The sequence below is a fragment of the Aquarana catesbeiana genome, linkage group LG07, assembly GCF_042186555.1.
Source record: "Aquarana catesbeiana isolate 2022-GZ linkage group LG07, ASM4218655v1, whole genome shotgun sequence".
NCBI lineage: Eukaryota > Metazoa > Chordata > Amphibia > Anura > Ranidae > Aquarana > Aquarana catesbeiana.
Window position 1 is genome coordinate 298,300,282 of NC_133330.1, and position 13,183 is coordinate 298,313,464.

The 13,183-nt window shown below is 41.0% G+C and overlaps 1 protein-coding gene across 3 annotated transcripts in view; it reads left to right on the plus strand.

Moving 5' to 3' along the window:
* Nucleotides 1-13,183, plus strand: part of AGBL4 (AGBL carboxypeptidase 4) — a 3,151,866-nt gene that overhangs the window by 2,648,728 nt on the left and 489,955 nt on the right. For all 3 annotated transcript variants that reach the window (XM_073593575.1, XM_073593577.1, XM_073593576.1), the window contains one exon: nucleotides 2,759-2,870. In XM_073593575.1, the coding sequence (XP_073449676.1) occupies nucleotides 2,759-2,870 (112 nt within the window). The remainder of the gene's footprint in view (nucleotides 1-2,758; nucleotides 2,871-13,183) is intronic.

Consider the following 13,183-nt stretch of genomic DNA (forward strand, 5'->3'; position numbering starts at 1 on the left):
ATTTTCCACTTCTTGATTAGAGTTTGAACACTGCTGATTGGCATTCTCAATTCCTTGGATATCTTTTTATATCCCTTTCCTGTTTTATACAGTTCAACTACCTTTTCCCACAGATCCTTTGGCAATTCTTTTGCTTTCCCCATGACTCAGAATCCAGAAACGTCAGTGCAGCACTGGATGAAAGATGCAAGGGTCTGTCAGGAGCCCAGAAACTCATAGACCTTTTATACACACACACACTAATTACAAGCAAACAGATCACAGGTGAGGATGGTTACCTTTAATAGCCATTCAAACCCCTTTGTGTCAACTTGTGTGCATGTTATCAGGCCAAAATCACCAGGGTATGTAAACTTTTGATCAGGGTCATTTGGGTAGTTCTTGATGTGATTATGATTTAAAAAGAATAAATATAGTTGATTGATTAAAAATGGCTTCAGCCAAACACTAACCATGCGTGAAAGAAATGTTTTTGTGTTATCATTCATATTCTCTGAAAAATAGCCAAGAAATCATAAATTCCGCCGGGGTATGTAAACTTATGAGCACAACTGTAGTTAGTAAGGCTGAATAAAGACAATAGTCCACCCAGTTCAATGTGTGTGTGTGTGTGTTCATGTGCAGATAATCATTTTCCATATCCCTGTACATTGTGTTCCCTAAGATGCACATCCAAGAGTCTTTTGAAACCATTATTACGTCCTGCTGACGCCACCAATTGTGGAAGAGAGTTCCACATCCTTACCACCCTGACAGTGAAAAACCCCCTACACAGCTTAAGGTTATACTGCTTCTCTTCCAATTTCATTGTGTGGCCTTGTGTCTTCTTACATTCCCTGAGACTGAATAGTTTCCTACCTACACTGGAATCACCATTGGGATATTTGTATACTACTATCACATCTCCTCTCAAGCATCTCTTCTCCAAGGAGAATAAATTTAGTGCTTGTGAGGGTTCCTCGTAATTGAGGTCCTCTAGACCCCTTTTTCATTTTGTTGCCCTTCACTGAACTCTCTCCAGTTTAGTGACCAGAACTGGACAGAATACTCCAGATGCGTTCGAACCAGAGTTTTATAAAGTGGCAAAATTATCGATTTATAAAACTCTGGTTCAACCACATCTGGAGTATTCCGTCCAGTTCTGATCACCAATCCATTAGATGACTTGATGAAATTCAATCAAATGTACTTCAAAAAATGTGGCTTTTGGCATTTGATGTTAGCGTGAATGGACTTTCCTAAAGGAACACCACATTCACTATTAGAAATTCATAATTTCAAGAAAATTTTGTCACTGTGGTCAAAAATAAACATCCATTTGATTCCAATTACGATTTTAAACTTTGCGGCAAACACCATTGAAGTCTATGAGGAGCAATTCTTGTGTTCTGTTCTGGTATAAGTTATTGTCAAATGAATATCAACTCTAATCAGCACCATGGACAGCTCACATAATCACAGAGGCAATATTGGATCCCAATCCTTAAAACCTGGGTGTGTGAGATTGTGGGGTTGAGTTACTAAGACTAGAGAGTGCAAAATCTGGTGCAGCTCTGCATGGGAGCCAATCAGCTTCTAACTTCAACTAGTTCAATTAAGCTTTGACAAAAAAAACAACTGGAAGCTGATTGGTTTCTATGCAGAGCTGCACCAGATTTTGTACTCTCCAGTTTTAGTAAATCAACTTCACTGTTCAGCTCCTTAACTTATAAGTCCAATGGTGGCCACACACGATAAACAAATTATTTATTTTCCAATCGATCTCTCCTGTTAGGAATAATTGATCTATAACCAACAACACAATTGATATGCCACACATGGGGACATGGAAGATACGATCGTAAGTTATCGATCTTATCTCTCTTTCCATCATGTAATCTCATAATTTGATTGCACAATCGAATTTCTCACTGAATCAGCTCAGTGCTGCTGACTGATGCAAAACGATTGATAATTTTCCGTTCTTGTCATTCTGCTAAACCAAGTCTAAATCGATTGGAAGAGATGTTATGGATATTCAATTGGTTTTTGATTTGATTGTTTTGATTTAATTGCACATTGATTGGATAATAAAATCAAAGCATGTATGGCCACTAGAGTTCTGGATTTTATCATACCTGTATATGATACCTCTGTTATCATGTTTTTACATGTTCACTTTTGCTTCAGTTTTCTTGATACCATACAATATGTATATATTTACACTATATTGTCAAAAAGTATTGGGACTCCTGCCTTTACACGCACATGAACTTTAATGACACCCCAGTCTTAGTCTGTAGGGTTTAATATTGAGTTGGCCCACCCTTTGCAGCTATAACAGCTTCAGCTCTTCTGGGAAGGCTGTCCACAAGGTTTAGGAGTGTGTCTATGGGAATGTTTGACCATTCTTCAAGAAGTGCCTTTGTGATGTCAGGCAATGATGTGGACAAGAAGGTCTGGCTCGCACTCTAATTCATCCCAAAGGTGTTCTATTGGGTTGAGGTCAGGACTCTGTGCAGGCCAGTCACGTTCCTCCACCCCAAACTCACTCATTCATGTCCTTGCTTTGTACTCTGGTGCGCGGTCATGTTGGAAGAGGAAGGGGCAGACGCCTTAAGAGTTCCCTTCCCTGGAACTAAGGGGCCAAGCCCAACCCCTGAAGAACAAACCCGCACCATAATCCCCCCTCCACCAAATGATTTGGACCAGTGCATATATATATATATTACACACACACACATTTACTAACAATGATACTGTTTTTTTTTTATTCCAGGTGCTCTTTGATGGGTTTTGACCTGAACAGACATTGGCAGGATCCCTCCCCATGGGCTCACCCCACTCTCTATGCAGTGAAACAACTGATCCTGGAAATGCACAACAGTCCAGTAAGTTCTAACGTTTCTGGTTTTATTACTCCAATCTTTAAAGCGGTATAAAACCCCAAACCAAAAATCGAATATATGGCTTACCAATCATTAGATGTAGTGGCTGCATTAGTCTTCTTTTTTTTTTTTAGGCTCCCCCTCTGTTTTCACCTGATGATCTGGCCAGTAACACACTGTGTATAAGAGTGCCCTTGCTGAATGAACATAGGGGGGCACATTTGGACAGCAGCATTAACAGTCTGATGGGAAGGGGAGTGTTAGACACACCAGCAGATTTAGATACACTAACAGATTAAAGCCAAACTCCAGCTAATACTTTATAAGCAGTTACAACAACCGTTTCCTTTTGGAATAAAGGTTTTACATAAATAAATAAAAGCTGGTAATTTTAAGAACCCCGGACAGTGGTAATTGGTTTGTCTCATCCCTCTAACTGCTACATCTGCACGATAGCTTGTTGTTTTGAAAAACAAGAGACTTACTGGCTGGATCACCAGGTGAAGATTAAGGAAAGGGAGCCTAAAAAACAAAATAAATGCAGCCACTACATATCAGAAGAATTGGTAAGCTGCATTATAATACATGTCCGCTTTTGGATTTAATATCACTTTAAACATTGCTATTTATTTATTGCTATTTTTTTATTGCTATTTTATTTATTGCTATTTATGTAAGGAAAGGTTTACTCACAGTGAATTTTAAAAATGTCAGAATAGTGGAATTACCAATGGTAATCAATATGTATTTATTTTTTATCTTCCTGTCTGCACACATTTATAGTCCTTCCATTTTTGCACCATTTCTATAAAGGTCAACATGTATGGGAATTAAAACGCATGGACTGGTGTCTAGCCAATACCTGTAGCCAAAAAGGAAAAGTTGGGGGAGAGTCACTGAAAAGCCTACTGCCGCTAATCTTTATTTTGCACCCCAGCGCCTCTTTGACAAATCTTCATTAATTAGTTCCTCACTGGCTGCATTGAAAGCAGGACCACAGAAATATCTAAGGGTATTTGATGTGCAGCCAGTATCCACTGTGAAGCACTGTGCAAAGAGTGGGGACATCTCTGGGGACTTTATGGCTGCCAACCTACAATTTGTTTTATTCAGAACAATTTGGATATGAACGTGCCAGTAATTAATGATTGATTGAGTGTATAAAAGTAATTTCATAATAGTAACTTTTCTACATTTATATTATATAGCAGCCATTCTCAACCAAGGTTCTGTGGCACCCCTGTCCCTGTGCCCTGGCTAACTCATTAGCTATCTGATGGTGTCTAAATAGTTCCAGGCCCAATGCCCCATGGCATGATTGCAAGGGGAAAATTCTGAATATTACTGTAAAGGGAGCATTCTTCCCATTGACCACCACCAATATAAGGGGCACTTTCTTAATGACCACCAATAGACTAATCTTAGCAGTGGTTGCCTGAGACCTGAAAATCATTTTGAGGGTTCCTCTTGGGTAAAAAAGGTTCAAAAATCCTGTTATATGGTATATATTATATTGTATGTGAAGGCATCCCCTGGAGCACCAACATCCAGAAGCATTTCTCTACTCGCACTCATTTAAAAAATAATAATTGCATACATATGTAGCACTGCGCCCTTGGGGGTTGCTTAGAATTGTGCAAGAGAAATGGTGAAATTACTGTGCTAAACCATAATAGTGTCAAAAGAAAACAGAAAGCAGCTAACACTCAAATGAACAAAGTCCAAACGAAATACAAATATACAGTGTAGCGCTACAAGGAAAAACAATGAACTGTGATGTCCAATAAAATAATAATAAAAAATGAGTCAACTAATATAGAGTCCATTGTTTGCTGAAGTAGGACTAAGAAATTAATGAAAATTCAAAAGGTATGTCAATCTCATGATTGGATAGCACATCTTCAATTGAACAAGGACAACACAAACAATGTGAAAAAAACTGTGTGGTTGTGAATATGAAGAAATACTCTGTAGAAGGAATAAGGTGGGTACTCTTACCAGATATGGTGGACCCACTTACCGTACGGTAGTGGGTCAATCGAGCTTATGTGGGACAAGTGCCACAGGGTTAGGATTGGCAGGAGAACGGTCACCCTGTAAGGGATGGTTCCACTCTCCAATGTACTATAAAACTTCCACCTTGTGGGGGAGCCTTCTGTAGGTTGTTCCCATTCACAGCGAACGGGAACAACCTACAGAAGGCTCCCCCACAAGGTGGACGTTTTATACTACGTTGGAGAGTCACAAGGATCCAGGATCTTCGGCTGGACAATCACGGATGAGGAGTGGAACCATGCCTTACAGAGTGACCGTTCTCCTGCCAATCCTAACCCTGCGGCACTTGGCCCACATAAGCTCGATTGACCCACTACCGTATGGTAGGTGGGTCCACCATATCTGGTAAGAGTACCCACCTTATTCCTTCTACAGAGGATTTCTTCATATTCACAAACGCACAGTTAATTGCACATTGTTTGTGTTGTCCTTGTTCAATTGAAGATTTGCTATTAAGCATGAGATGGACATACCTTTTAAAGTTTCATTAATTTCTTAGTCTTACTTCAGCGAACAGTGGACTCTATATTCGTTCACTCATTTTCTATTATTATTTTATTGGACATCACAGTTCATTGTTTTTCCTTATAGCGCTACACTGTATATTTGTATTTTGGTTGATCCTGTGAACTTTCCAGCCCTCCTGACACTCTAGGTTCAGACATGTTGTGTATACCTTTATATAACAAACTGATACAAGGTATATTAATTAGCTCTCTCAAGTTTTACTTAATCAAGAGTAGTCTTGTAACAGGGTATTAGTCAGCCAAATCCTGGATAAACAGCCAATGCCTGTGGTATAGAGCCCTATCACAGGTTTTTGGTGACACTGACCTTGTATCTCCTGTGGCTTTTCCAATCAAAAAGAGCCAACGTCAGACATACAGGAGAAGACTTCCAAAACACTGTTGTCTGTCACTAGTCACAGGTCCTTCTTTGTAGGCTGTGGTTTAGCTCTCTTTGCAGTGTAGATTTATTGCCCTTAGAGCTTCTGGTCATCCTGGCCAGCACTGAAATGAACCCTGATGTCATCTTACTCGGGATGTAATAGTTTCTTCTCAGCTTAAAACTGACAGCTGCTTGTAGTTCTGCAAAAAGAAAACCCCACAGTTTAATAGTTTGTATTAGGGTTATAGAGTAATTGTGTGCAGAATACTAACAATTACTGTATGTCATATCAATTTTAACCACTTCCCGCCCGCCCTATAGCGGATTGACGTCCGGGAAGTGGTTCCGTTATCCTGGCTGGGCGTCATATGACGTCCAGCAGGATAACATGCCGCCGTGCGCTCCCAGGGGTGCGCATCGCGGCAATCGGTGGAGCGGTGTGTCAGCCTGATACACCGCTTCACCGATCTTGGTAAAGAGCCTCCAGTGGAGGCTCTTTACCACGTGATCAGCCGTGTCCAATCAAGGCTGATCACGCTGTCAATGGGAAGAGCCGTTGATCGGCTTTTCCTCACTTGCGTCTGACAGACGCGAGTAGAGGAGAGACGATCGGCGGTTCTCCTGACAGGGGGGGTCTGCGCTGATTGTTTATCAGCACAGCCCCCCCTCAGATCACCACACTGGACCACCAGGGATCGCCACTAGGACCACCAGGGAAGGGGCAACATGTGGATGGCCAGGTATGTACCCCATGGCCATCCACATGTGCCCAATGTGCCCAATCTGTGCCAATCAGTGCCCACAAATGGGCACTGATTGGCACCATTATGTTCCAGATCTGCCCAGCAATGCCCCCAATATGTTTTATCAGTGCCACCTGTCATTGACCATCGGTGCCACCTGTCATTGCCCATCGGTGCCACCTGTCAGTGCCCATCTGTGCCCATCAGTGCCCATCAGTGCCCACCTATCAGTGCCCATCAGTGCCACACATCAGTGCCACCCATAAGTACCCATCAGTGCCACCCATATGTACCAATCAATGCCACCTACGAGTGCACATCAGTGCCGCCTATGAGTGCCAATCGGTGCCACCTATGAGTGCCCATCAGTGTCGCATACCAGTGCCACCTATCAGTGCCCATCAGTGCTGCCTATCAGTGCCCATCATCAGTGCCCCTCAGTGCCACCTCATCAGTGCCACCTCATTGGTGCCACCTCATCGGTGCCCATCAGTGCAGCCATATCAGTGCCCGTCATTGAAGGAGAAAACGTACTTATTTACAAAAAATTTTAACAGAAACAAAGAAAAACTTGTTTTTTTTCGAAATTTTCGGTCTTTTTTTATTTGTTGCGCAAAAAATAAAAAACGCAGAGGTGATCAAATACCACCAAAAGAAAGCTCTATTTGTGGGAACAAAATTATAAAAAAATTTGTTTGGGTACAGTGTTGCATGACCGCGCAATTGTCATTCAAATTGCGACAGCGCTGAAAGCTGAAAATTGGCCTGGGCGGGAAGGTGTCTAAGTGCCTGGTATTGAAGTGGTTAAATATAGTGATGGCCAATATTATTTCTACTGGAACGCCTACTACACCACCTCTTTCAGCACTTATTTCTGTGTTGTGGAGGGGATGGCAGGACTTTACACTGGGATCTGAGATGCTATAAAAGGCTGAAGAGCTACTGAGGACAGAATGTTTAGCTGGAAAATTAAATTAGTAATAACCCCTTAGTGTTTTCAGTTTAACACTCAAGCACAACAAAATAAACAAACATTCTCCAGAAAAGTATTTGTTACTCCAGCAGGTTCAATGCTTCTGGATCCTGCTTTCTCAGTACTGCTTCCCTGAACTTCTGGTCTTCACAGGAAAGAGTTAACAATGGAAAGTGCAGTCTCCGGCCAGTATGTTTGTTTGGAAAAGGAGAGAGGAGAGCAGGGGAGTGCCTTGCCATTCTAGGCTATGGGGCAATCTGAATACTGTGAAGTGCAAAGGAGGGATCAGGGGTCTTTTAAACACCCGATCCCTCCATAAAGAGTACCTGTCACCACCTACTGTCACAAGAGATGTTTACATTCAATAAATAAAAGTGATCAATTTTTTTTTTATTTAAACACAATTTATAAATATAAAAATAAATAAAATAAATAAGAAAAAAAAACATTTTTTTTAAAGAGCCCCCATCCCCGCGAGCTCGCGCAGCAAAGAAACGCATAAGGAAGTCGCACTCGCATATGTAAACGGTGTTCAAATCACACATGTGAGGTATCGCCGCGATCATCAGAGTGAGAGCAATAATTCTAGCCCTAGACCTCCTCTGTAACTCTAACCTGGTAAGCGTAAAAAAAAAAAATTTAAAGCGTCGCCTATGGAGATTTTTAGGTATCGTAGTTTGTCGCCATTATACGAGTGCGTGCAATTATAAAGCGTGACATGTTTGGTATCTATTTACTCGGCGTAACATCATCTTTCACATTATACAAAAAGATTGGGCTACCTTTACTGTTTGTTTTTTTTTAAATTCATGAAAGTGTCCCTTTTCCCAAAAAAGTTGCGTTTAAAACACCGCTGCACAAATACCGTGTGATAAAAAATATTGCGACAATCACCATTTTATTCTCTAGATTCTCTGCTAAAAAATATATATAATGTTTGGGGGCTCTAAGTAATTTTCTAGCAAAAAATACGGATTTTAACTTGTAAACACCAAATGTCAAAAATAGGCTTAGTCATGAAAGGGTTAATATCACTTTAAAGTAGTACTAACCCCTTTTATCTTAACACTTGAGTACAAAAAAACAAATTCCAGTTAACTATTTGTTAAAATTCTTACCCCTGCACTTGCAACTGACAATTTTCAATGCTGCTGGTTCCTGATCCCTATATGCTGCTTCCCTGAACTTCTGATTTCCACAGGAAAGAGCTAACAGTGGAAAGCGCAATTTGATGTCAGTCTGTTTGGAAGAAGTAGGAATTTTAGGATTTTAAGATTTTGCTATGGCGCCCTGTGATCTGTAGCTATGCCAATGACCAGGACTATAGTTCTCTTTAACCGCATGCCGACCAGCCGCTGCAGTTGTACTGCGGCAACATGGCTCGGCAGCGCAAATCGCCGTCATGGTACGTTAGTACCATAGACGCCCACTAGGGGACGCGTGCGCCCCCTGCTCGCCTATTAAGCCAATGAGAGTGCCCGGCGGTCGCGTTAACTGACGGGCTCCCACGATCGCTCGGGGCACACTGAAAACCAGGAGCTGTGTGTGTAAACACACAGCTTCCGGTTCTCTGAGGGGAGAACAGACAGATCGTCTGTTCATACAGAGTATGAACAGACGATCTGTCATCTCCCCTACACAGTCCCCTCCCCCCTTCAGTTAGAACACGTACTAGGATACACTTAACCCCTTCACTACCCCCTAGTGGTTAACCCCTTCACTGCCAGTGACATTTTTACAGTAATACAATGCAATTTTATAGCATCGATCGCTGTAAAAATGCCAATGGTCCCAAAAATGTGTCAAAATTGTCCAACGTGTCCGCCATAATGTCGCAGTACCGATAAAAATCGCAGATTGCCGCCATTACTAGTAAAAAAAAAAATTAATGATAAAAAAGCCATAAAACTATTCCCTATTTTGTAAACGCTATAACTTTTGCGTAAACCAATCAATATACGCTTATTGCGATTTTTTTTACTAAAAATATGTAGAGGAATACATATCAGCCTAAACTGAGGGAAAAAAATGTTTTTTTATATATTTTTTGGGGATATTTATTATAGCAAAAAGTAAAAAATATTGCGTTTTTTTCAAAATTGTTGCTCTTTTTTTGTTTATAGCGCAAAAAATAAAAACCGCAGAGGTGATGAAATACCACCAAAAGAAAGCTCAATTTGTGGGAAAAAAAGGACGTCAATTTTGTTTGGGTGCAACATCACACGACCGCGCAATTGTCAGTTAAAGCGACGCAGTGCCGAATCGCAAAAAGTGCTCTGGTCTTTGGCCAGCCAAATGGTCCGGGGCTGAAGCGGTTAACCATGAGAGTTGCATTGCTTGGTGAGGTCAGAAATGCCCACAGCTTCGTACTCTATGACTTGCGGATACAGAACTGACTCACAGTACACTTGCTCCTATGGAGAGCCCAGTGTGAGCCCTCTGATCAGGAATGACACTGCCATCATTAAATGACATGCTAGTTGCTGGAATGCCCTACTTTCTGTATTGGAGATGTGATGCTTAGAGTGTTCTTAAGCTCAGTGTGACATAAGGTAGAAGCAGAATGCAGGTTCCTGCACCGGACTTTGTTCCTTATCGTTTCTGCTATTTAAATTTTCATATGCCCTAAGGATTTGTGGGCCCTAGGCAATGTGCCTGTAGGAACCTGATGGGAAATCCAGCTCTTATGCTTGGCCAGGTTTGCATCAAACACTCCTCTGTTTCGAAACCAAAAATATATAGAAATATAAAAGCCTGGATCAAAAATAATGTAATACAAACACAGAACTCGCGTTGTAATAAAATGCTAAAAAACAAAAAACAAAACAGAATTGTTGTCACTTAGTTTATAAATAACCTTAAAGCGGAACTCCAAGCAGATATAAAAATGTCAATTAATGAAGAAATGTAATAATTTAAAAGGAAAAGAATGACATTTATTTTATATGCAACTAATACCGTGTTTCCCCCGACAATAAGATCAGGTCTAATTAATTTTTAATTTAATTTAATTTTGCTACAAAAAACACACTAGGGATTATTTTCAGGGGATGTCTTATTTATGTACGGTATGTACAATAATCTACATTTATTCAAATACAGTCATGTCATCAGGACAATCTTAAAGTGGTTGTAACCCTAAAAAAAAAAAATATATATATATATATATATATATATATATATATATATATATATATATATATATATATATATATATATATATCCTGATCCTTTAACCACTTAAGGACCAGAAGAATATTCCCCTTAATGACCAGGCAATGCTGTACCCAAACAAAACTGACATCCTTTTTTCCCCACAAATTGAGCTTTTTTTTTTGGTGGTATTTATTTTTTGCGCTATAAACAAAAAAAGAGTGAATATTTTGAAAAAAAAAAGGCCTCGATGCGCAATACTATTTGCTATAATAAATATCCCCCCAAAAAAAAATTAAAAAAAAGAAATTTCTTCATCAGTTTAGGCTGATATATATTCTTCTACATATTTTTGGTAAAAAAAAAAAAAAATCACAATAAGCATATATTGATTGGTTTGTGCAAAAGTTATAGCGTCTACAAAAAAGGGAATAGATTTATGGCATTTTTATTTTTTTTTTTTTTACTTGCAATGGCAACGATCTGCGATTTTTAGCGGGACTGCGACATTGCGGCAGACAGATCGGACACTTTTGACACATTTTTTGGACCATCTATAAAAATGCACTGATTACTGTGTAAATGTCACTGGTAGGGAAGGGGTTAACACTAGGGGGCGATCAAGGGGTTAAATGTGTTCCCTGCTAGGTGTTTCTAACTGTATGGGGATGTGATTTACTAGAAGAGGAGACATATCGCTATTCCTACTTAGTAAGAACAGACGATCTGTCTCTCCTCTCCTGACAGAATAAAATGTTTTTTTATAAAAGTTCCTGTCCCCTGTCAGCTCAGGAGTTAGCATTATGACATTCTGTAATCCCAAAATTAAACCTTGGAGCACTGCAGAGGGAGGGGCTGCTGACGTCAGCCGGGAAGAGAGGAGAAAATCTCTGGCAGGTCACGTGAGCTCCCAGTGCTGCTGCAAATAAGGTATTTTCCACAATAAAGTTACAAAAGGAGACACTGCACATTATGTCATCTTTTTACAAAACGGATTACATGTTTTTACTACTTTAACTAGGGCTTATTTTCGGGGTAGGGCTTATATTGCAGCCATCCTCGAAAATAACACTAGGTCTTATTTTCGGGGTAGGGCTTATTTTCGGGGAAACAGGGTATCCGAATGTTATTTTTTATGTCAACAATATGTAATCGATTGTACAGTAGAAATTATACTGGAAGTGGGCGGGGCATCACTAGGAGCCAATCAGATATGCTGTTACCAGAATGAGCACAGGGATAAGCTCATTAGGCTCCTGCAGTTCTTTTACTGTCTACTCACAGGTGGAGGGTAGGAAAGTGACCAAGCATTGGATTTTGTGTTTTTAGGGGTTTTGTATCGTTACCCCTGTAGGGGCTGCTGATGAATGTGGTTCGTCTCCCACCCTGCAGAGCCAGGCACACTGGCTCTTTCAGGCCCAAAGCAAATGCCCTTTGCAGGCAAGGACCGCGGGCCTCTATGGTGTAGCAAAAAAAAAAAATGGTCCTGAGTGCTAGCTGTCCTACATGTGGCTACTGATCCCAGTACCGCCTCTTTAGGCACTGCCAGCCCTCCTGGCTGCAGCTGCCGCATTCCACTGCCCGTGCCACCACAGTCCTCCAGACTGGCTGTGCATCCGTACCAGACTGCTCCATCTCAGTCCTCTCAGGTGTGCCTCCCAGTCCCCCTGACTGTGTACCACTCACCAGCCCTCTTGGCTATTCCTGTTCCTCCTGGAGACTTGCCTGGCAGTGTTCTCCCAGTGCCCTCCTTGCTCCCAGTGCCTCCTGTGGTTTTAGGAGGGCCCCGTCTGCACACAAGCCCAAGCCCCAGGTCACCCCTCCAGACTAGGGGGCTCTCTCAAAGGCCCCAAATTGGGGATTGGTCAGGGCCCTCAGAATACTCCAGGCAGCTCCACCTTACTTCCCCTCCCATCTTTCTAGAGGGTTCCAGTACATAGGGGGGAGGTCTCAGTGATGCTGCCTGTGAGTCATCCAACTCTCCCTGGATCTCTGCCCAACCCACAAAAAAACACAGACAGACTTGGCTGCCAGCCAAGCCTGCACAAATTTACCTACATTTTAACACCAAAAAATGGTGCTACACTTTTTTTTGGCCAATTTGTTTTTGGGCAGATTAAAAAACGTGAATTGTGGCAAAATTGTGGCAAAAACACGGCAAAATCGTACTACATTCTTTTTTGCAGTTTTTCCATTGAAATCTATGGAACCAAAAAAGCAAAAAAAAAAACAGAACACAATTTTGTGTTTTAAAAAGTCTCTGGCCCTTTCCAAAAACGCAGCGACTGAAAAAAGCATAGATGTAAACATGTCCCATAGGAAACCATGTTAAATGAACTGTAGTGCGTTTCTGCAAAAAGCACCAAAAAACACATAAGTGTGAACCAAAAACTGATGAAAAAAGAAAGGAAAAATGGCGCTCACCACAAAAAGGAGGGATAAATAAAGCAGCTATCCTAATATCAAGTTATAACAGATATCTGTAATATCACAAAAAAAAAAAA